The sequence below is a fragment of the Ammospiza nelsoni genome, chromosome Z, assembly GCF_027579445.1.
Source record: "Ammospiza nelsoni isolate bAmmNel1 chromosome Z, bAmmNel1.pri, whole genome shotgun sequence".
Lineage (NCBI taxonomy): Eukaryota > Metazoa > Chordata > Aves > Passeriformes > Passerellidae > Ammospiza > Ammospiza nelsoni.
Genome location: NC_080669.1, coordinates 22,159,469 through 22,183,802, shown reverse-complemented (window position 1 = coordinate 22,183,802; position 24,334 = coordinate 22,159,469). Strand labels below are relative to the sequence as shown.

The window sequence follows — 24,334 nt, the reverse complement described above, 5'->3', positions numbered from 1 at the left end:
GGGATGGAGGAGCGAGCAGCAGGGTTTCTGCGGCGTGGGTAACGCTGTGCTCGGTGTGTTGTCGGAGCAGGGCAGCCGCACAAGAGGCGGAGGACGTCCGAGCCGTCGGAGATCGAGGAGAGGCTCGAGTCGCTCATCTGCAGGGTTGGAGAGAAGGTAGGCGGGCCGGCGCCTCGGGAGAGTTAAAGCCTTGTTTCCCTTCGCCCTCTCCCCTTCCCGTGCGTGGTGTGGGGGCACTTCGTCGGTAGTAGCGACCCCCCAAAAAAATACTAATTTTATGAGATGGGGGAAAGTTGCCGTTTTTTCTGCTAAGCCACGTGCTGTGGCGGGTAGGGGCTTAAATCGTAGCATAGCGCTTCCCAAACGGCGATAAACGGCCGGAGGATAGTTACTATTATATCTAAGGATGGTGCAGATGGTTCTAGCCTGGGAAGGGTGTGGAAGAATTAAACGGTCTTCCTGCAGCATAAGTTTCCAGTCCCGACAATAGGGCTGGATGGAGGAGGAGGGGGTGGCAGAACAAAAGATGATGATGCTCTGAAAAACAAGGTGTTGTTAATCAACGCTCAGCCACGCTACCGGGGTGTTCCCGGGATGATGTTAGATCTTGCATCCCTGGGAAAAGTTCCTAGCCGGGGAGCTTGGCGGTCGGGTGCAGCTCTTCCTCGGCAAGCGAGAACAGATCCTCGCTGCTGGTGGATTGTTGCCCTGAAAAATGAGGCGACATGAAAGGATGCTCTTGTCCAGCTTCATTGTCTTGCATGTGAGAGTTGGACTAGTTCGTTTTGCCTGGTTGATAAAACGTTTGTTTTTTTAATTTTCATTTTAGAGTAATTCGTCTTTGGAGAGCAACCTGGAGGGCCTAGCCGGTGTTTTGGAAGCTGATCTACCAAATTACAAAAGCAAGATACTACGAATACTGTGTACTGTGTACGTATTGAGAAGGTCTGGGAATGTGGGATGTGCTGTCGTTGTGCATAAGTTTAGTGTTTAAGGTAGTTCAAAAGCCGTGAATAGCTTTAGTTCCTGATTGCTGTCATAGCCTAGAGTTTGTCTTACTACAAATTAAATAAATAGAGGAACAAGCTCATAACTTACTGGGTGTAATTCAAGCTCGAAGCAGGTAGATGAAACATTAGAACTGGTCTGCAGTGGCTGTGGGAACACGGCAATGCCGGGCAAAATCGTGTTTCACATTAAGTGCTTAATACCACCGAAGTGGCTGCTAACAGCTACCTTTGTTGTTATCTGCAATGATTTCTCGCACCTTTGTCTTCCCTGGCTGGCAAGTGCTCATGCCTTTGTAAGCCCATTTGCTAGAGGAGAAGAACTGGGAACGAGAGGAGCAGAAACCAGGTTCTCTGGTGGCTGCCAGCTCTCCTTCCTTTCCCTCGCAAAGTGCAGAAGTAGAGGTGCCATGTCAGGGTCACTCGGTGATGTTGAGGGAGGGATTGTGCAGGATGTGTTGCAGGAGGTGAGACAGTTCCGAAGGAAGGGTGTGGTGGCAGACTGTTGAGCCAGTGCTAACATTTTGCAGATACTTAAAGTCTATTTTGTAGCAACATTTTTATTAAGGGTAAGTAGTGTGCTTCCTTCCGGGGCAGCAGACAGATACCGCTTATAGTATACTTACGGGTATACAAAAATGGTTCAGGTAAATTACCTTTTTACAGTGGGACCTGGCCTTCCCTATGCTGTGTAATAACATTTATTAATTGCGAACTTGAAACAACTTTTTGCATTCTCACAATAAATTTTGTCACTAATATTATTTGTTCAACCCTCCGGTATAGTCAGCACTTAGATATAAATGAAAAGCAAATGTTTCAGCACAAGAAATTGATAGCAGCTGTCTTTTCTGATTTTCTGATTTCCTCATGAGGCAAGTTTGTCTTGCAGCAGGCAGATTCTAAGATGCTATGTTGTGGCCAATTGGCATGTGATGAACAAACAACTAACACAGTATTTCTTTTTCTGTGTCAGCGCACGTCTGCTACCAGAGAAGCTTACTGTTTACACGACATTGGTGGGCTTGCTGAATGCCAGGAACTACAATTTTGGCGGGGAATTCGTAGAAGCCATGATTCGTCAGCTTAAAGAATGTCTGAAAGTCAACATGTATAATGAAGCTGTGCATTTAGTGAGTGGAGTTTTATTTGTCTGTTTGTTTCATGTCCTTTTTCTTTCCTCCTTTCACCTTTTTGTTACTTACAATGTGTGTTTCAGTCTCTTTTGCCATCAATGTGCAGTACACTGTAAGTATTCCAAGAGGAAATGTGTGTTATGTGAGAAGTATTTTCTTTCTCACCGACTAGGAGTCACATTACATTTGCAAATTTATTTCCAACAGTATCTTTTTCACAGTGAAAAATTAAATTTGTGTTAAACCGAGGTACTTTTCACTGTTTGTCCTTCAGTCAAATGTAAAAGATTAAAAAAAAAAGTCAGTCCACTTTCCTGGTATTCAGAGGTACATGACAATCTTGTGCCTCCTCTGGAAAAAAAAATTGAAAAGAAAATGAACACTGTAGTTCTTAAAAGCTATTTTTGATGTCTGGTTGCATTCTTCTGATAAGGGGTAAAGATCAAGCAGTCAGTTTTAAGTGCTGGCTATCTTTGAAACCATTTGCTCCATCCTTGCTGATTATAGATTTTGTGTGCTGTAAGGTATTAGACACCTCAGCAGTGTCTGATTTAGAAGCCCACTACCAAGTTCCCCACCTATTTATGAATCCCACTGGTGAAAATTAAGATTCCAGTCAAGAGACTGATGTTAGGTCAATTGTAGGACACTTTTACTAATAAGATCTAATTGCTAGAACTTCTGTTATTTTTGTTGTCTGGTACTGTATAGAATAGAGAGAAGTACCACGGTTTTCTTCTGTAATATCAGTTTGCACGTTTCGCACCATTGCTTAATTAGGAATATTAGCCTTGTGTTATTGCAGTGGGAGGGATTAAGGACATTAGAGTGAACAGTATATTAGGCAGCACATATGATGCTTGTCATTTAAAGGTGAGTCTGTGCAGTGTGTAGTATTTTGTGGTACTGAATGAGTATTATACTTTTATTAGTGGTTTGCATTAATAATTTAAGTAATGTTTATTTGTACTTGTGCTGCCAGCTTAAAAAGTATTAATTTAGAATGTTCTTTTTCTCTTTAGGTACGTTTTCTGTCCGATCTCGTGAATTGCCACGTAATAGCTGCACCTTCAATGGTAGCTATGTTTGAGAACTTTGTGAGTGTGACGCAGGAGGAGGATGTACCCCAAGTAAGCAAAAGATCTGGGGGCTCCCTGGGCCTGTTTCACAGCTTGTTTGTACTGTTTGTTCGGTCCTTATGCTTAGAACAGGGAGGTTTTAGGGAGGGGAGCCTAAATGGATTGACACATGCAGTTTCCTGAGCATTAGTGAAAGGAGCCTGTGGCAATTGGGAAATACATGCACAGTAAGAAAGTATGACAAAGTGGCCAAATTAAAATTTATTTTACCTTACTCTGGAAATTGCAGAGTGTGCCTAGCTTTTCTGCTGCACTGACCATTTGGAGAACTTTGAAAGTGATGCCATTTATCTCATTTTTTTAAGTCTGCCTAACACAGTTCAAGGGAAAAATTATACTTTTCAAGCATGAATATTTTTTTCTGATGTCTTGCCTGTCCAGTTGCAACTGCTCATCTTTACATTCCTCCAAAACAACTTGCTGATGTTTTAAATGGAACTGCATGTGTACAGAATCTGCTGGAGCTTACTCAAGTGTTGGTGTATTACCTTCCTCTAGGTGCGATGTGACTGGTATATGTTTGCATTTCTGTCATCTTTGCCTTGGGTTGGAAAGGAGTTATATGAGAAGAAGGATGCTGAAATGGATCGTCTCTTGTCTCAGGCAGAAAGCTATTTGAAGTAAGTTGTAACTGGTTACAAACACTCTCTTTGGTATCTGTTCAAGTGTGAAGTAATAGTCTTGATTAACGCTCACTGTAATGTATTCTAAAACTTTAGGTGTGAACCATTTTGTGGGGGGAACAAAGCCCTAAAAATGCACTAGGTGGAGAGATTTTTGAATTTGAAAAGTTTTGCAGTCTTGTTGAGTTCTAGGGTATGTTTAAGATCTTGTTCTGCTCATGATGAAGCACCTGGAGTTGTAAGTATGCTGTTAATACAGATAGATTGTTGCATTAGTGCTGTACATTGTGATTGCTTTCTGTCTAGGTGCTTCAAGTTAATGTTGTCAAGTTGCTATGACGGAGATATTTTTTAAGTATCGCAAGCCTGATTTTTATCTACTGTAGACATTATCAGCTGAAGAGAATGAATAGTAGAACACACATACAATAAAAACAAAACCGCTGCCCTAAATTAGTCTGTTAAAGGTCATGTTTTCTCTCCTGTTTAAACAGACGCCGCCAGAAGATTCATGTACCCATGCTGCAAGTGTGGACTGCTGACAAACCACATCCACAAGAAGAGGTAATTAGACTTTACACTTCATTCCTTCAGAAAGCTGGAAAAATCATTTCATACTGAGGTGTTCTTTTATCATGAGATTAGAAGGCATCTCTTAAGAGTGAATGCTTTGATTTGCCTGCTATTTGCCATTGATTCCAAAAAGTTCTGTGTGGGGAATTCTTTTCCAAGTATTGGGCTGATAGAAGAGGTTGAGTTGAGTAAGAAGGAGGGGATTCTGTTGTTTGCTGCAAGGCCCTGAGGAAAACTTATGAAGTAAATTGTAGTGTTTAATTTTGATCTGTAGGTTACAGGGCTTCATGTTAAAAGGACTTTTTGTGTGAAACTGTGAGCATGCTGGGATATTATGATGCTTTTAATACCACCAAAGAGTAGTGACTATTCTCTGCTGTAGTTTCTCTGGGGCTCCTGAGGTGCCTGTTGGTGTTTAAAAAATTGCCAGAAGTTAATTTTACTGACACAAAGCTGTATGGATTCAGGAATAGTTCTGACATTTAGGGTTCCTAAATTATTTGTTGGTTTATTGGATCAACAGTTTAAGAAACTTGGTTTGTTTTTCTGGTTATAGTAAGGAATGTATACATTTCAGATAGTTCAGGAAACTGCCCTTTTTGTTCAGAGATTCAGCAGATCTAATGTTTCTCACCTTTCCCTTCAGTATTTAGACTGCCTTTGGTCTCAGATTCAGAAATTGAAAAAAGACCGTTGGCAAGAGCGGCACATCCTGAGGCCCTACTTGGCTTTTGACAGCGTGCTCTGTGAGGCACTGCAACACAATCTGCCTCCCTTCACACCCCCACCCCACACTGAAGATTCTGTGTACCCTATGCCAAGGGTTATTTTTAGGATGTTTGACTACACAGATGACCCTGAGGTGAGTGATTGCCGTGGGGAATGGTAAGTAGATTTCACAGTTAGGTTCCTGGGGCAATATTGGTGAAAATGTGATGTATGTGATGTCCTCTTTCCCAGGACAGTGAGTGGTTGGAAGGCCAGCAGCAAAATTGAGGCTGCTGCCTTTTACCTTCGCTTACTGGCTTCTGGTTTTTGCAGTGGAGAAGACCATGAGTGTTTATTCTTTCCACTCTGTGGCTTTAGGCTAGGCTTCTTTAGTCTAGCTTAGCTGTTTGTTTTGGTTTTTTTTCCAGTGACTTCACAAAGCAAGGGAAGAAGCAGATGCTCTTACAATCATGCAGAACAGAATCATGTTCTCTAACTTTGTTCTTATCTCTTCTTGTAATGAGTCCCACTATTCATTTTGTTTTAAACATGGGTGACTCTGAGGTTTGTGTGGAAATGTGTCATACCAGCTTTTTTAGTCCTGAAGGATACAGGGCAGCTGAGACCTCATGGTGTTCATGTGGATGCTGGGCAACTTTTTTCTACCTGTAAATGTATCTAAGAAAGCTTGCTGCCTGTGGTACCACTGCATTAGCAGTGACCTTCATGAATGTTCACTTTTTCTTACCAGGGTCCTGTCATGCCTGGCAGCCACTCCGTTGAGAGATTTGTGATAGAGGAGAACCTCCACTGCATCATCAAATCTCACTGGAAAGAGAGAAAGACTTGGTAGGAGAAGCTTAGTACTGGGAGGCTGTGACACTTTTTAAATGCTACTGTGGCTTTGGTGCCAGCGGGGATATGACCTGCGCTAGTTAGGCAAGAGCTGCAGATATAAGTTTCTTGAAGCTGGTAGTGAAAGTTTATTTACTGCATTTATCTGTGCTGAAACTGTTGCCTGGAATACTGTGTATCCATAACATCCAGATAACAGAGTGTCTAATCCAGAGAGCAGTAGTTTCTTGGGAAGGGAATCCCTTGGTAGTATGGCATGTGCTACAAAAAGTATGCAGACATGCCTTATTCCTCATGGGACCTCTGTGGAAAATGTGGTTGTGTTGTGCTTCCTGGAATGCTGATTAGCTCGGGCAGTGAGCATGGAGCTGGTTCTTCTGCAGCTGACTCAGCATTGGTGTTTATAGACACCTCCTTGCTGTGCTTCCTGTGGGAATTACATGCCAGAGATAATTGACTTCACTCTGGGAAGTCACTGCTGGGCCAGATTTCATCAGTTTCAATTCAGCTGTGCCAGGAGGCAGTCAGGGCACTTTTCTTTATTTCTGCCCAGACACTGTCTGATGTGGATAATTGATAACCAAGATGGTTTGCCACAGCTGTCACACTTCTCTATGAAAACTAGCAAACCTAGAAATAATGCTTTTGGTGATGGCATGTAATAAAATTTTGTGGTTGCAGCTGTTTGATCCAGCAGAAACTAGAGATTTGGTGTTGTTGCTGTTGCTGGGATAGTCTTCATTAATTCTCAGAGGATAGTAAAAGAGACATACAAGATTTGCCAGAGGTAGTTGTTTGCTTTGCACAAGTGATCGGTGATAATGAGCTGATTAAAGATAAGGTATTTTAAACATAAGAGTTTCATATATAAACATTAGCTTAATTGTATTTTCAAGTCATTCCAAACATAAAATTGTTTGGGATAATTTTTTCCCCTTTTCATGTACACATGCTGCAATTACAGATCACTGTGATTTTCTGTGCTAAACCTTTGTGGTTTAGCAGGATAGGGTTCAAGCAGTGTTACTGCTGCACAGAGAGTACATTGTTACATATCATAGTTTAGGCAGTGCTAGTGAGTCCTTGTGCTATTTCTTTTCTTCAGTGCTCTGAGGATCAAATAAGAGATTTTTGAAGGATTATTGATTTGTTTAATGCTGTTTTAATTTTCTTTAATTATCTTGCTTGAGTTTTATATCACATTTGCTGTGTTATGTCTGAATTTAATGTGTCTTGGTTTTACAGTGCTGCACAGCTGTTGAGCTATCCGGGAAATAACAAGATCCCTTTGAACTACCATATAGTAGAGGTATGGATTGTAGAGATCACCTCTTTGGTGCTCTGTTATTTCATAAGTAACACATCCCTGTTAGGTCCATTATAGGTTCTTTAAATTACAGTTTGATTTGGGAATGAGCCAGAATTTTGTTAAATTCAAACAGCAGCTTTTAAATGAGCAGGTTATGTACATTTCAGTGATAGTCTTCTGCTTTTGTTGTAATTTTAACTTGGTGCATTCAGTTTTAAACTAAAATACAAGAGGAAACATACACAAACTGAAATTCAAGGAACTCAGTTTAAACATAGGAAAAATCTATTTTTAATGCTAAGGCGATTAAGCACTGGAAGAGTTGCAGAAGTTCAAAACCTAGCAGGACACAGCCCTGAGCAACCTGGTCTAAGTGACCCTTGCAGTATGCAGGGGGCTTTAGACTTGACGATATCCAGATAGACTCAGCCATTCTGCATGATTTTATGTTTTGATTGTCTAAACTATTTTGTCCTGCTAACCCTGAAAAGAACTTGTTGTGCAGTAGCAACATGTTTCCTCTGGGCCGTTCTCCTTACTGGAGAATTCTGGATAGCTGTTACATTACCAGCAAAGCAGCACAGATCTTCTTTTACTGCCTTCATTGAAAAGTGTTTTCAAGTTGCAGAGCCATATTCGCTAATTTTCATCAAAAATTCAGAGGAATTAACAAAGTAAAGTAAAAGCAACTTCTTGTATAAAGGCTTTATGAAGAACTAATTAGAAGTATGCTTTTTCAGTATGATGTCATAATTTTTAATTATGACAAGAAATAATCCCATGTAGAATATTGATCTTAAAGTAGGATTGAGAATTACTTTTGCCACCTAAATGCCAAATACTCTGATTGCTGTGAAATTGCATGAGTTTTGGTCACCTCTGTTTATTTTTTTACTCTTCAGAGTAAAGATTACACTTCAGAACATACTAAATTTATTACATTAAGCAGTGTTGAAATTAGGAATAATTTTATCCCTTGACATTTAAGTATATGCAGTGATTTTACATCCAGTATCTTGAAGTGCTGTAAAAAGTGATGAAAAAACTAAAAGTGTAGAAATTCTGTGACTACCACTGTAAAAATTCCTTTTTTCCTTATGAAATTTCACTGAGTTTCAGAATCCAACTGATTGTCCAGTTGTTATTTCCTATCTTAAAAAATGGAGCTATTTTCTGCCCAACTGAGTTCTCCCTACCTTTCGCCATATCTGTCTGAAGAAAATGTCCAAATTATGCTGACACAGGAAGGTTCCCCAGCATCTTACAGTCTCTTCATGCTTTTGAGTCCTTCCTTAGAAAAACAAGTTCTAGCCAATGTGTTTTCATGTGATGTTTTCGAAATTTAGAAATGGATGTTGATTTCTTATACAAGTAAGACTTTTCTAAAAGAAGAAAGGCTCCTTTAAGCATTATTCAGAAATTTAAAGAGGAAACTGATCAACCATAATGAATCAAAGTTTCCTAGCTCCTTTGATGAAATTAATTTTAGTTGAGAGTGGAATACAAAATAAACAGAAACTCAAAGGTGAATGTTGTACAGTGATGATTTTTTTTCTAGCACTCAGAGGTTGACATGCTGTTATTATAGGCAAACTTTAAAACCACAAATGTTGACTGCAGGATTATTTTCATGTTTCCTAGAAAGGTTTTTCCAAGGGGTGGTGAGCATATGTATTTATTGTATGACATGCTTGTTGTAATTCTCAGTTTAAAGTTGTGACTTTATTTATATATGGTTTTGTATAGGAGAAAAGAGGGCATAATGGATAAGATAAAAATGTAGTTTTAATGCATATAATATTTTCATATATTTAAGAAGAATGCTTGGGCTTCATTATTCACTACTCAACAAGATCAGATTATTTCTGCATTTCTCAGATCGCTGCAGTGGGTCATGTTATAACTATGCCCATTTCTACACTTACATGCTATGTTTGTTAGACATAATAGAGTGTAATGCTGGTGTTGTGTTAGCATGAACTGATAAGAGCAGTTAGAGTGGACTGTATTAGTAGAGTGTTGTGTTACAGCTGCCTCTTACTGGTTCTTTCTCTTTTTCCTGGAATGTGCATTTGATAGAAAAATATAGTCTTTTGGGATAGGTAATTATTTAAGATTGATGGCCACTATTGAGAAGCTGAGAGTTGTGCAGGACACATTGGACTGTGCTCTTATTCTGTGATTTCCTCTCCCACAGGTAATATTTGCAGAGTTATTTCAGCTGCCATCTCCACCACATATTGAAGTCATGTACACAACGCTGCTGATTGAGCTGTGCAAACTTCAGCCTGGCTCCTTACCACAAGTTGTATCCTTTCTGTGCTCCTGAGGAGCATTTATGAAATGAAGTCTTTGTTTGTTCTGTAGCTGATGGAATTGTAATAAATTCTATTAATATTTTAATATTATTTTAATTATTAGTATTTTAATAACTACTATTAATAAATGGTATTAATATTTCACAGTATCTGCAGGAAACTTTTCCTGTAACACTTGCATTGCTTGTTGCATGATGTGAATTCTGTCCTTCTGTGGAAGAAGCCTGCAGTCTTGTTGGCTAATGCCATAATGGAAGAAGAGGTTGGGATTACAGGGTGGAACTCACAATATTCTTTGCTTTTTCTACTGTGGATTTACCTGATTTTGGAGTAGGCTCAGGGAGCTTCCAATACAAAAAGTTGATGACATTCTACTAAAACTGGAAAGGAAAAACATCTGACTTACCTACTTCTTTTTTGTAAGCCTTAATAAGAAACTTAAGCTTGCACAAGCCACAGAAATGCTCTACATGCGTTTGGATACAATGAATACCACATGTGTGGACAGGTATGTGTGTTTTGGAGATGGTGGAAAACATTCCTTGATATCCAGTGTAGAAGAAAACAAAGAGGCTGTTGAAAGAGTAATCAGGAAGTAGCTTGTTAGAGCTACCTGATGTTATTCAAAATGTTCTGTGAGCTCTGGCTCTGAGTGATCTCCGGAGAAGGTGGAGGGTTTACTGCTTGCCTCTCCTCCCAGGAATGCCCCCCCCGCAGGTGACAAGTCCAGCTGTCTGTGCAGGACAGTTAAGATCAGTGACAACTTTTCTGTGTTAAGAAGTGTTCATGGTTGCACTGTAGCACTCTGCTGCACACTGTGCCTGCTCCCTAGTGGTTGGGGACATTACTTGGAAGAGAAGTTGATGGCATATGTGCCACCCAGAGGAGGAGAATAGTGGTGATTTTAGCCTTTCAGTTAAGTCTGCATTGAGTAGGAGGTGCTTAATGACTCATTGAAAATGTGAAAGTTGTGTATTCACAGTAATTTTACATTTTAATTGGTTGTTAAATACTTGATCTTTTAATGTGAAATACTTGACAGGCTATTTGTCCATAAAACCTTTGTGACTCTCCAAACTGAGTCCTTTGTATCTCAGGTTTTACAACCTGTTTAATGCTGTAATAGCTTAAAGAGTTTAGGCTTGTCTTGGAAAAGTAAAATGCATTTTTAAGAGAAGCTCAATGGAAAGTTTTTCTACATTTCTGACTTTTGAACAGAGCTTTTTTTTTTCTTTTAATTAAGATTTATTAACTGGTTTTCGCACCACTTGAGCAACTTTCAGTTCCGTTGGAGCTGGGAAGACTGGTAAGTTTCTATCCTTTGGATTCAAACCTGATATTGCTAAAACTTTAACATTTCAAACACATCCAGAAGGTGTCACAGTATGGTGGCCCTGTTAATGGCTTTCCTCTAGCTTATCAGAGACTTATTGTTATCTGTCCACCAGCACTCAGTAGTAGATTATTTTGGTAATCTCTTTAATCACTGTATTTTCCCTAGTTAATTCAAGGCAGTGTATGCATTCCTTAAAGAAGGGAAGCAGAAATGTGATCCCTTTAATTTGTCCTGTACTTTCTGTCAGTTGCTAGCAAACTTTCCAAAATGCCTCCACATACCTTTTCTTTACTTCAATGGTTCGTGCTGACTCTGTATCCTGAATTCATTCTGTTGTTTTGCTCTCTGGCCTACCCTAAACCTTTCATTATAACTTCTGTCCTTCAGACCTTGTGGTCTTTTTCCCACCTGCCAAATCCTAGTGCCTGAAGTTCCTTCAGAGTTTGCCCTGCCGTCTGTTCCTACTGTGCCAGATTTTGAACCTGCATCTCTAGCAGGAGCTCCATTAATGTCTGCTCACAGGTTCCGTGAGATTTCTGTTCCGGGCACCTATGTAGCAAGGGAGATTCTCTTGAGGCCAAGTCCTCCATGGAGTAGTTTCCAGAGCCTGTGACTGTACCTGCTTTCTGTAGGTGATCTGCCTGAGAGTCCTTGTGGAGAGGGGTTCAGCCTTCCAATACAGTTCTGTGGCTTTATTTGAGTTTCATGCACTGTCCTCTTGTAGAGTTGAGTGCTTGGTGGCTATCCTGGCATGCATCCATGGTAGCTGACCAGGCAGCAGTCTTCAAAGAGTTAGTTTTAGTTTGCCTGGATGTTCCTTGATGGCAGTGCTTCTGTAAATCTCTCTCACAAGATACTTTTTTCACAAAGCTTGCAAGTGACTGTATTTCACACTTTTCTTTACCTGCAATGCATCTGAAATCAGCCAGAAGAGCTGAGGGAGATACAGACTGTGAAATCACTCAAGGTTCTTTTCCTAAGGAAAGGGAAAGCCAGCTAACCATATCCACAAATTATTTTTAGTGTGGTGGGGGAAGGGAGATTACTTGAAAATTTATCACACAGAGATGAGTTGAAACTCCAGCTATGCTAATTGCCAGTAAGGAAGGAGTGATTAACTTACCTCCATGGCTTAAAGTGCCTACGCTCCAATGGTCCGGCACCCCCATTGTCTTCAGACTGTGAGTGCTTTGTTCTATCAGACCAAGCCAAAAAGACACTAACAAAACAAAATGCTTTTGCTAAAACCATTGTATTTTGTCATTTGATAGGTCAGATTGTCTTACTCAGGACCTTGAAAAACCCAAACCCAAATTTGTGAGAGAGGTTTTGGAAAAGTGCATGCGGTAAGTATGATCTTTCCATAGCTGCATTCAAGGAAGAGTTTCATCTGAATACTGCCAGATTCCTTTTAACTTGACTCTTGTCTTGGGCACATCTATTCTTAAAATTAATTTTCAGTTAAAAGATGAGTCTGTTTGTATGATTTTTAATCTGGTTTACCTGCTGTAGGACACTGCCTTTAAAGAGAGGGAGAAACAGGTGATGCAGACAGTAGTGACCTATCCATGCACACCATAGTTACTTAAAGACGTGCTTCACCATACGCATGGGAAGAAAGACAACTTAGACTATATTCGTGGAAACTATTCAACATTCACAGAAACAGAGGGAACTGACCATTTATTGTACTAAAAACTGAGAACTTAGTCTTGATTTTTCTAGGTGCCTCTGATGTTCATTTACTTTAAATGAAGGAACAATTGTCTAAACAAACAAAATCTCCAAACTCAACAAGACTACATAATCAGTAGTTCTGATAAGTAGTCTGGGCTTAAAATTGTTGACATTAGAGTGGTGTAGAAGAGCGAAGTAGTTGAAAAAGGCTACGTTATTCAGCATCTTATATGAAAACAATCAAGGTTTGGGTGAATTCTGTATCCAAAGTGTGAAAGCATTGTGCTGCACAACAAATGCATTTTTTTCTGTGGCAGTCTTCCATTTCACTGAAAACTCTGATAGCAAATTAAGTCTTTGTGAGAGTGAAATGAACCTGGAAAGTAAAATGAAGATGTCTGGTTTAATATTTTTCCTGCTTTGCGTACTAACGTCTTACTAGCTTTCTGCACCACAGGTTTTTGCATAAAATTTCTTACCAGGCAGCCTTTTCACAAGGCAAATTAATTGTATGAAGATGAAACTCTAACATCACAGAGTTAAAATAGAAAGCATATTCTAATAAGTTTGGTTTATTCAGCTCTTACTACCCAGCAGAATTACCGTTCTGTTGTATAGGAACCCTGAATCTTGTTCTGTGGACATTATATACAGAAAAACATTATAAAGAACTCATTAGCTGTGGTATTATTCCTTTTTTAATTCAACTGCTGTGGAACTTGTTATTTCCAGACTCTCCTACCATCAGCGAATAATAGACATTGTTCCTGCAAGTTTTTCTGTCCTCAGCCCTGCTAATCCAGTGTGCATTTACAAATACGGAGATGAGAGCAATAGTAAGTATTAAAATTACTAGTGGTCAAATTAAAGAAGTGTTTCAGAGCAAGGGAACACACTAAACTGACTGTAATATGAGTTGTCTTGATAAAAAAGAATACAGATCAAATATACATGATTTTTGTATGGGTAAATATGCTTCAAATGAGCAATTAATATGTATTAAGCCTGGATCTCTCTAATAAAATCCTTTCTGCTACTTATGAAGCAAAGAAAATCCAGATACATCAAGATACTATTGCTGATATGGCTGTGGTGTTGTGCAGTATTATTTGCCAGAAGTCTAAAATTAGACAATTCATCTATTTCACCTGTTAGAGCACAATACTATGGAAATCAGCATCTGAAGTGATAATGAGAAATTATTTTTTGAACTTCATGGAGCACTAGAATATTTTACCTGTAAACATGATTTAATGAGCATACAGAAGGAACTGATACCATAGAGACTGAAGTAGAGAGGGACCTTATTATTCCTTTTATTGCTCAGTGTAAATACAGTCCTAAGCATAAAAGTGTCATCATCAAAGATATAGTGAGGAAAAACAAGGAAATATTGTATTTTTAGAAACCTAGTGGAAACTGAAGTAGAGCTTTAGTGAGGAACGTGATTGCCGGAGCTCACATCTAAAAGTTCTCCTCCAAATTTTGAATTTAACATGAAGACAGAAAATGGGTTGATAAATTTTATGGCATTTTGAGGTTGACAATGATATCAGAAACACCAAGCTTTAGGTGTAGCTGGGAAGGGTACTTGTTTCTCTGAGGGGCAGAACTGATGTTAAAAGTGCTTACTTGCCTTTCCACATTTTTGACCTTTTTTTGTTTTTTGTTCAGGGTCTCTTCCTGGATATACTGTGGCACTCTGTTTAACAATCGCAATTAAAAATAAGGCCAGCAATGATGAAATCTTCAGCATTTTAAAAGATGTACCTAATCCAAACCAGGATGATGATGATGGTAACATACAAACTGTCATTTATTCTGTGTGTAGACTGATCTGCCATGCTTTGGAGCTGAATGTGTTGGTTCACAGACGTGTATGCTTTTCCTTCTAGTAGTTGGTTTCAGTTAAGCAGTAAATACACCACTGCTAGTTTTTTTCTGTGAACATCTTAACTGCAGAGGCCTGCTTGTTTTTCCTAATAGAGATAACCTGGTGCTTGAGGTGTGTTTTCTTGCAATTATTGATGGAATAAAAGAATTTAACATCCTCTTTGCTTTCAGTGGCAGAGGGCAGTTCTGAAATTCAGAGCTTCTGCCCTAAGAGCTTCCCTCCCTTCAGGGCAGTCCCCCAACACATTAGACAGCAAGCCTGCTGGCTGGCATGTTCCACAGGTGAAAACTTACAGTGGGACTACTCACATTCCTCTAAGCCTTGCAGCCGCAGGCAGCACTTATTCCTAAAGCCTGAGTGTTTTATGGAGTGAGGGGTGTGAGAGGCAGTTAGAAGTGATCTAAACAATGGCGAATACTTCATTATTTTTGTAGTATTTGCAAGGGTTCAGCTGCAAGGCAGAGAGCAACCATGGTCTGGTGGATTTTTTTTTCCCTGGGATCCACTATCATGTTTCCTGATCTGCTTTGGGCGTTACCCACTAGTTAATGCTCTTCCTTCTGCCCTTGTTCAGCTTCAGGAGGGCACCTGACACCAGTCACTATAATAGCCATACTTGCTGTACGTGCCTGGTGGACCCCTCTCCTATATCCTAAATGGTAGGCCTCTGTATGTTAGTGATCCTTACCTTCTCCCTCCTCACCTATGCCCCCATCTTTATGGCTTTCCAAGGACCTCATCTTGGTGCACAGCTGCAGTGTTTCCTTTGCTGACTTTCTGTGCTGCCATCAGTGCTGTCACATGTTAGTGGGGTGGCTGTGTGTCTGACAGAAGTTCGTGTTGGTGACAAAGGTTTCTGCACATCTTCTCCATGGCAAAATTGGAGCGTGAGACTGCACATTTTGTGGGAGTTTTTACTAGCTCCTTGCTCAGTCCTGCAAAACTCTGTGTATGGAACTCGTGTGAAATGAGCTAAAACCATAAGTTATCTCTACAGCTGTATGAGTAGCTTACATGCTTTACATGAAGTATTTAATAGTTTCAACTTCAAATAACTTGCAGGTGAAGGATTTACTTTCAACCCTCTGAAAATAGAAGTCTTTGTTCAGACTCTGCTCCATCTAGCTGCAAAGTCTTTCAGCCACTCCTTCAGTGCCCTGGCAAAGTAAGTATATCATCTGCATTATTTTGGGCCTCACAGAAAAGTTTAATTCTGACAGTGAAATGCATGATAAAAGAAGGGGAATGCCAGCTTCAGCATTGTTCGTACTCCACAAAGCAATATGACTAGGAGAGCTAATGACCTGCTTACTGAAGGAATGGTAGTGTAAATCCTACATTATACATATAGATTATGCATTAGGAATGGAATTAACAGAAATGTATACATTCCAGTCATGTGATATAAATGAGACAGGTTTGGAAAATTACTTCATTTTTGTATTGCTTATTTGCTGATTATGGCAAAGAAAAAGGGATTTCCCTACATTTCAATGACTGGGTAGCTGCCATCACAATATCTTCTACTATGAATATGAATCTAGGACAATTATATTCGTGTAAAAAAAAAAAGGAAAGAAAAGAAAACATGAAACTTCAAAATAGTCTGCTGTTCATTTCTTATGTCTACGAAAGCAGAGTAAAATCCATACTAAAAGAGTTTAGAATTCATCCCTTAAAGATATGCTGGAACTGCAAAGAATTTACTGCACCATTTTTAGCAAAATTAGAGTAATGTTTTTATCCTTTGTGGTTTGGAGTTGATATTAAGGGGTTTGTTACATGAAAGGTAGTCACTTGCATGATTTAATGAGTTATTTTTCTATCTGGCCCTAAAGACAGATAAAACTACTACAAAAACGTGCACCTGGAAGCTCTACAGAGGCAATGTTGATAAGAAGCTGCAGGTAGTAACCTGCAGTCAGGAGTAAAAAAGGCAGGGTGATTCAAATGCTTAGACCACGGTATTTTCCCTGCTGCACAACAGCAGTGGCAGCCAAGTGATCAAGAAGAGCCTCTTATGCTTTATAGTTATATTACAATAAGCTGGGCAATGAATGCAGTGTAGCAGTCAGAGTAACTGCTAAAATAGGTGCTTTTAGCAGCCTCTCCTTGGAAAAGAGGCACTTAGGATAAGTGTCTGAAGTTAGAGAAATACGTTAAGAGGAAGGTCTAAGGCTAAAAAGGCAGCAAATTCTGATTCAGCTGTGTGTAGATAAGCACATGAAGCAGAAAAGTGCCTCCTGCTTCTGAGAGCCTGAGAAATGTAGCCTAGCTTCAGGAAGCAGGTTCACCACTAGCATGTAAGTTGCTGTTAGGAGGTGTCATTTCTTTGTAGACTATTTTAGCTCAGGATGGTAATATTTTCCAGGGAACAGTTGTCTAAGAAATGCTGTAGATAGTCACGTAATTTTCTTTTAGCCAATGTAAACCACTTGCCTTATATCTGCTGCTCTTTTGACCTGGTCCCATCCTATCCATTGACTACTTACTTCTATTAAAAGGTTTCATGAAGTCTTCAAAACACTTGCTGAAAGTGATGAGGGGAAGCTTCATGTTCTGAGAGTTGTGTATGAGGTTTGGAAGAATCATCCACAGGTAAGATCCTGAAATGTCAAGGAACTTTGTGAGTAACTTTTGCTGAAACCATGGCTTTGTTCAAAGTTTGAAAGCAACATAAATACATAAATTTAAACAAGATGTAGATCTCATTTCTAAAACAGGCCACAATCCTAGAAATGTAGAAGCCTAGAGATTTTAGGGCTTTTTTTTTCCCCCCCCCCACAACAACTGCTAGTGGAAGCTGTCCAGTTATTACACAGAGCTCATGCTGGAGTCACTGTTGTGTGTGGGCAGGGTGAGTAGAGCTGCAGTAGTGGCTGTTCAGAACAGGATCAGTCTGATAGTGCTGGGATAATGTTCACTCTCGAGCCAGAGGAGTTAACACCCTAAAAGACCTACAAAAGATGTCTCAGTTGTTTAAGCTGTTCTGTTTCTTCTCTGCAATTGTGTTTACCATCAGCTGTCATTCTATGAATAGAAATCAATGAGGAACTTGGGCTGACTTTGCCTGCATTAGTTGCTTCATGTATTCCTTGCCAGTTTGTTTGTGTTGCTGGAAAGTGAACTGTGCCTCGCAGTTGCACTGGCAAGACTATAAGAAGTGATGCCACTGAGAACCAGGAGTAATTCTTGCATCTGCTACTAGACCTGTGGTCCATTCTCTAGTGGAAAAAATAAGCACCTAGAAGATACCGGTGCAAGCTGTTACATCTCTTAAAAACATCATAAAATGAGGATTTAAAAAAATATATATTCAACTTCTTACCCAGTTTACTGACCTTGCAAATGTGACATTTACAGTCTGACCTACTTTTTGCTGCCATTTTACTGGATCAGAAGAAATTTCATAACTGCAATGTAATACCTGAATCAGCTTCCTCTTCATTCCTTTGTATCACAGCATTACCAAACTGAGATGGAGGTTTCAAATCCAGACTAGATAGTCATGTTACATTTTTATTAATAAATCAAGGTCCCTTTAAAAAATCTCATGTACAAAACTTAGGAAGGTCTGCTATTTGCTCTTTTACTTAATCATGGAACTTTTCTTCTCTTGCTTCTACTGTAGTTCAGTGGTATTTGCTTCTGATCAAGAACTTTTTTCTTACTCCCAAGTCCTCAGCCTCCTTGTCGCATGGAAGGAATGGTGCCTTCAGAGCAGGACACTTGTCCAGAGTCTGTTTTCAGGATGTACACCCTAGTCCCATGTCTGTGGGAACATCCTTTGATTTGGTTCAGACCAACAATGCTTATATGGCTTAAAGCACTAATGAGTGGTCTGTGCTGCAGGTAGTGACTTAATAGCAGGAGCCAATAGTCTCTGGATTTAAAGGCAAGCTAGTGGTGGTGACTTCATAAAGAGAAACTCTAACATTGAGGTTAAATATTTTCTTGAAGTCCTAGATGTGTGGTTTTTGGAAGACTGGGCTAAGTAATCAGAAATCCTTCCTGGCAATGCAGAAAGACAAATAGAGCATAGGATACTATCCTGGGACTTGAAAGTTGAGTGCTGAGTCCTCTGTATGATTCATTCAGTTATTTTAATTTTCCTTCCTTATAAGGAGCTTTGTTACACTTCCTCATTTGACAACGGGTGGTTGTAAGGATAAATACAGTGCAGGCTGTGGTTCTTAGATACTGTGGCATTCAGTCACATGAGTAACTAAGATAAGCCCCTTTTTCTGAACAGCTTGCATCTTCTTTAGTCAGTAACTCTTCTTTGCAGTTGCCTGCTAGATGGCTTGCAACTCCCTCAGAATCATGGCAGTGCCTGTAGCAAGTAAACCTTTCCAGTGGCTCCACGATGCTTGTTTGTTCTGTCCTGAAGTTAATGTGCCCTGTCGAGAACAGCTTACTGTCATGTCTGAGGGCTGTTGCAGTTCAAGGAGAGTAGGCTAATAGCAGCTCCTTCATTATGGTGATCTGACAGGTGTATGTACTCTGGTTGGAGTACTTTGATGTCAAATACTAGTGCTCGTGTCTCTCAAGGCCTCAGTTCCAGCTCTGATTTTTGTATTTTTTGCTTTTGTATGGGAGTATGTATGCTAATAAGGAGTGATACTTTCAGAAGTAGGTATGGTTGTTAAGAGAGTTAAAATGCTGTATGTAATTGATACAGATCCCCTCATTTGAAATATTTTAAGCTAGACTACCCAGTTTGTTAAAGTATTTGAAATTACTCAGTAATACCACTTGATGTAGTGTTGCATTGAATCATCTCTGGTTTTATCTGAGGATGGAATGTTTTACACATATTTTGTATGTATTGTCTTTCACAAAATACAGATGATTGCTGTGCTTGTGGACAAGATGATTCGGACACAAATTGTTGACTGTGCTGCAGTAGCAAACTGGATCTTTTCTTCAGAGCTGGCACATGATTTTACCAGGTAACAAGAACTTGGTTTGGGTTGTTATTTGTCTTTGATTTGCTATTTTAACTCTCCAGTACATAGTACAATCTTTGAAAACTCAGTAGTGGAATAAGGTACAATTGGGCTTTTGCCCTTTCTACAAAATACGTACTTAAACACTTTTCTTTCTGAATTGGGGTATGAATGCTGGCATGAAGTGCAAGATTGCTGCTAGCGTGTAATTTTGCTAGCAGTGTCTAAGCCTGCTGAAGTGGAGCTGTTGCTAGACAGTCTGTTGCTGTGTGTCGTATTGCTGCTGGCTGGGCACGTCCTGGCCCTTGGGGTGGGATGTAACTTGTGCCGCCACAGGTGCACTGCAAACTGAGATCAGAACTGTTAGATCTGAGGAGTCAAGTTTGGTGTTAATACTCTTGCAGTGTGTACATGAAATAAAATTCTGACTCTGAAGTGTACTGCAACGAATAGGCAAGAACTGATGGCTAAGATTTCTTGCATTACAAGTATGCTTTCCTGTGTGCTGAGTGTTCATTCACTTTGGTAGATAGATGTCTCCTTAAATGATATGTAGATTTTCTAATTCTCCCACTTATATTTTTCTGGTAAAAAATGACGTTTAATTTCCTATTTTCAAGTAGTGTGTACTGTGGTGTTTTGAGCTGTGTGTCTTTCCTAGGTTTTATATCTGGGAGATCTTACATTCCACAATTCGTAAGATGAATAAGCATGTCCTGAAGATTCATAAAGAACTGGAGGAGACCAAAGCAAGATTGGCCAGGCAGCACAAAAGAGTGAGTAATCTGTTTGTAAATCTTAAACCAAGTTATATAAGCCTGCATGCTGATCTACAGACACTCAGTTAGTTTTGGGAAGGACTGAATATGTATGATTGTTCAGGAAGTATGTCTGCAGAGGTGTGGTCTGCTGTAGCACTGAGACATCAAAAATCAGATGCATGTTCTTGGTCCTAGCTGTAATTTAAGAATTCAGTAAAATCTTTTAAATGCGTGTATACTTATTTGGTCTGTTCAAGTTCTCTCTCACAAGTTTCTCTTCCAATATGAACTTCCACTTGCCTTCTAATCTGGATTCCAGTTACCTTATTAGAGAACAGTAAGAACAGTTACAAATTATTCATAGTAAATTCTATAAAAGAGTGCTCTTGTGGCTTCCATGCAGAAGTGCACAGAAACAGCTATTTGCAATTGAGAAGTTGGCTGTTACTGTTCTTCTGATGGATGCTGCTGGATCCTGACACTGGCATGGCACTTCCTTCTTCCAGCTTATTTTCCTGAATATAGTTGCATGTTCTTGCATTATTAAATACAGCAAACTGTTGAGGAACCAGCTGCTGTTGTGTTCTGTTGTCTCAAGTGGGCCAGTAAAAGGGAGTGAGTGTCTTCATCTGTGGCAGCTGGAAAAGATAGGGCCTGAGGAAGCTTGCCTGAATGCAGGACTTAGTTATGACAGAATTAAGTCAGGATATAAATACGCTGAATTGCAGAAAGCAAGAGAGAATTTCTGTGTTTCTTTGAGGTCTGTAAGTGTGTTTACCTGCAGAAAACCCTTAGCTAGCTCCAAAATTATGAATGAGGTTAATGTCAAAATGTGACACAGAGCTTGCTGATGTTTTCTGAAGAAAGCTCTCAAGTCAGTCATTTGTCCAGAAACTTCTGTTGAGAGATCACTATCAACTCCCAGCTTGCCGATGTTGGTTCTTCCTAGTGCCTTCATCTTGTTTCCTTCACTCACAGCAACAGCCATCCTGGTTGCCTCCTCAGTCTACATTGATGAGCAGTTAATAAATGCCTGTGATTGTGGAAGATTTAGGGGCAGTCATTGATTTTACTGTGAGGCAAAGAGCTTCTCTGGCATCTCTAAATGTATCAGTGTTTTAATTTCTGTCCTTGTCTCTTGCTGCAGCTCTTTATTACTTAGTACTTTAAATGAGTATTGTGCCAGGAAGAAACATTTGTATGCAACAGTGAGTAGTTCTGCAGGCTGTTGCTCTGCTGCATGACCATTCTTTTTAGAGGAAGTTTTCATTTCCCCAGCATGAAGAGTGTTCCCTTACCATGGAATGAGTCCAATGCTTACATGATTTATCTGGTCCTTCAGTGTTTTGAGTTCAGGAAACCTCTATAGATGGGGAAAAGGCAAGTTCCTATAGAGATAAAATTAAATTCTCATTTGTTCTGGTAAGTTTTTAGTTTTTATACTGATTCAGAGCTGTACCTGCCTTGTGGTTATGAACTTCATTTCCTATGCTGTAAGTGAGTTAACGCATTTATCCCAAGTTACACATGCTTCTTTTACAGATATTTAAAGTTTTGAGCTGATGATTTATGGATGTCTTTGCACAGAAACAACTATATGATACTAAAGCAGTGTCTTGTGTTTGAATTTACCATAATCCATCAGATCCTGTCTTTCCTCCTCTATGCCTTGTAGTTTTGTTTAAGACTTAGTCACCTGAGCTGGTTCTTAGGTGTATTTTGTGGGTGGTGTTGTGTTGTTTTTGATGCAGTGAAGCATGTCATGGTCCTAGTTAGTAGATCTGTTTCTGTGCTGACCTTTTCTAGTCTTGAGAGTAACCTTTTTGATCATGAATATAGGGAGTATCCACTTCATAACAGTGGCTGCAATCTTCAGCCTTCCTGTTGTGCTAACTAGCTGGATTCATCTGAATTCTTGCACCAAGTGCAGGAGAGAATTTGCACCAGGTGCATTATTTTTTAAAACCCTGAGATTTCAAAACTCTTTCGTTAATTACCTGTCTTGCTGCAGTAAATACAATTTGAAAAAATCTATGCCAGATTGTTTTTAAAAACAAAGTTGTTTGTTACTATGTAATGATAAAATTAGCAAGCATATTGCCTTTCACTGTTTCCCTTAAATAAACTGTGAAATCACAGATTGGTCTGAGTAGGAAGGGACCTCGAAGATCACCTAGTTTTAAGCCCTTGCCATGAGCAGGGACACTTCCAACTCCCCACTAGACCAGATTGCTCAAAGCTCCATCCAGTCTGGCCTTGAACAGTCTCAGAGATGGGGCATCCTGAGCTTTTCTGGGCAACCTGTTCCAGTGCCTCACCCTTCTCACAGTAAAGAATTTCTTCTCTATTTCTTATATAAACCTACTGCCTTTCAGTGTAAGGCCATTCATGCTTGTTCTACCACTGCATGCTCTTGTAATTAGTACCTCTTTCTTGGAGGCTCCCTTCAAATACTTGAAGGCTGCAGTTAGATCACCTCAGAGCCTGCTCTGCTCCAGGCTGGACAATCCCAATTCTCTCAGCCTTTCAGAGGGATGATCAGAGGGATGGACATACTCCATCCCTCTGATAATCATGAGCTCCCTGTGCTGGGAGCCCAGAGCTGGATGCAGGTTCCAGGTGGGCTCTCCCCAGAGCAGAGCAGAGGGGCAGAATCCCCTCCCTGCCCTGCTGCCCACGCTGCTCTGGATGCAGCCCAGGACACGTTTGGCTCTCTGGGCTGGGAGTGCCCATGGCTGGCTCATGTCCAGCCTCTCACCCACCAGCACCCCCAAGTCCTTCTCACAGGGCTGCTCTCCATCTGCTCATGCCCAGCCTGTCCCCTGATACTGGGGGTTGTCCTGGCCCAGGTGCAGCACCGTGAACTTGGCCTTGTTGATCCTGATGGGATTCCTGTGGGCTCCTTCTTGAGCTTGTGCGGATCCCTCTGGACAGCATCCTGTCCTTTAGGAATGTCAGCTTGGTGTCATCTGCAGACTTGATGAGGGCGCACTCGACCCCTTTGTCTGTGTCATCAGGATAACAGTGGTCCCAGTACAAATCCCTAGGCAGCACTACTGGTCACTGATGTCCTACTGACTAGGACTCCACATTTGTTGATCACTACCCTCTGGATGCCAGCAATTTCCTATCCATGTAACAGTTCACCCATCAAATCCATCTCTCTCCATTTTAGAGGGAAGGATGTTGTGGGGAGCCATGTCAAAGTCCTGATAAATGACATCTGCTGCCTTTCCCTTGTCCACAAGTGGAGTCACTCCATCACAGAGGGCCTGCAGGCTGGCCAGGCAGGACTTGCCCTTGGTAAAGCCATGCTGGCTGTCCCAAATCACCTCCCTGTCCTCCATGTGCCTTAGCACAGCTTCCAGCAGGATCTGTTCCATGATCTTCCCAGGCACAGAGGTGATGCTCACAGGTCAGCTGTTCCAGGGGTCCTCCTTTCTACCCTTTTAAAAGATGGGTACAATGTTTTCCCTTTTCCAGTCACCTGGGATTTCACCTGACAGCCACAACTTTTCAAATGTCATGGAGAGGGGTTTGGCAACTACATCCTACATCAGCTCGTTGCCTCAGGACTCTAGGATGCATCTCCTTGGCTCCTGTAGACTTTTAGGTACTTCAGGTGGCCATGAACCTGATTTTTACTTAGAGTGGGAAAGACTGTGCTCCCACAGTCCCTATCTTGCTGTTTGTCCACTCAAGGGATGTGGGAAGAGGGGTTACCATTGAAGATGGCATGAAAAGAAGTTATTTTGAAGAAGCTTGAGTTCCTCAGCCTTCTCCTCATTTGCTGTTACCAGCGTACCAGCACTGTCTGTCAGGGGACACACCTTCTTTGGTCTCCATTTTTTGGCTGGCATATTTTCCTGTTATTCCTTGTGTCCCTTGCCAGGTTCAGTTCCAGCTTTGCCTTGGCCTTCCCCACGCCAGCCCTACTATGCTCTTCCCAGGATACCTGCCCTTGTTTCCACTGCTTCTCCATTTGCTTATTTCCTTTTAGTTTGACCAGCAGTGCCCTACTGAGCCGTGTCAGTCTCCTCCTGCCTTCC

General features: G+C 40.5%; 1 protein-coding gene across 1 annotated transcript in view; it reads left to right on the top strand.

Annotated features, from left to right (window-relative positions):
- NCBP1 (nuclear cap binding protein subunit 1) overlaps positions 1-24,334 on the top strand; it is a 29,606-nt gene that overhangs the window by 239 nt on the left and 5,033 nt on the right. The window contains exons 2-20 of the mRNA XM_059492825.1: positions 71-156; positions 830-930; positions 1,984-2,140; positions 3,166-3,273; positions 3,781-3,902; positions 4,400-4,469; positions 5,125-5,340; positions 5,938-6,035; positions 7,287-7,350; positions 9,548-9,658; positions 10,112-10,176; positions 10,912-10,974; positions 12,276-12,350; positions 13,414-13,517; positions 14,356-14,478; positions 15,638-15,740; positions 17,080-17,173; positions 19,424-19,527; positions 20,186-20,300. Of these exons, the coding sequence (XP_059348808.1) occupies positions 71-156; positions 830-930; positions 1,984-2,140; positions 3,166-3,273; positions 3,781-3,902; positions 4,400-4,469; positions 5,125-5,340; positions 5,938-6,035; positions 7,287-7,350; positions 9,548-9,658; positions 10,112-10,176; positions 10,912-10,974; positions 12,276-12,350; positions 13,414-13,517; positions 14,356-14,478; positions 15,638-15,740; positions 17,080-17,173; positions 19,424-19,527; positions 20,186-20,300 (1,979 nt within the window). The remainder of the gene's footprint in view (positions 1-70; positions 157-829; positions 931-1,983; positions 2,141-3,165; positions 3,274-3,780; positions 3,903-4,399; positions 4,470-5,124; positions 5,341-5,937; positions 6,036-7,286; positions 7,351-9,547; positions 9,659-10,111; positions 10,177-10,911; positions 10,975-12,275; positions 12,351-13,413; positions 13,518-14,355; positions 14,479-15,637; positions 15,741-17,079; positions 17,174-19,423; positions 19,528-20,185; positions 20,301-24,334) is intronic.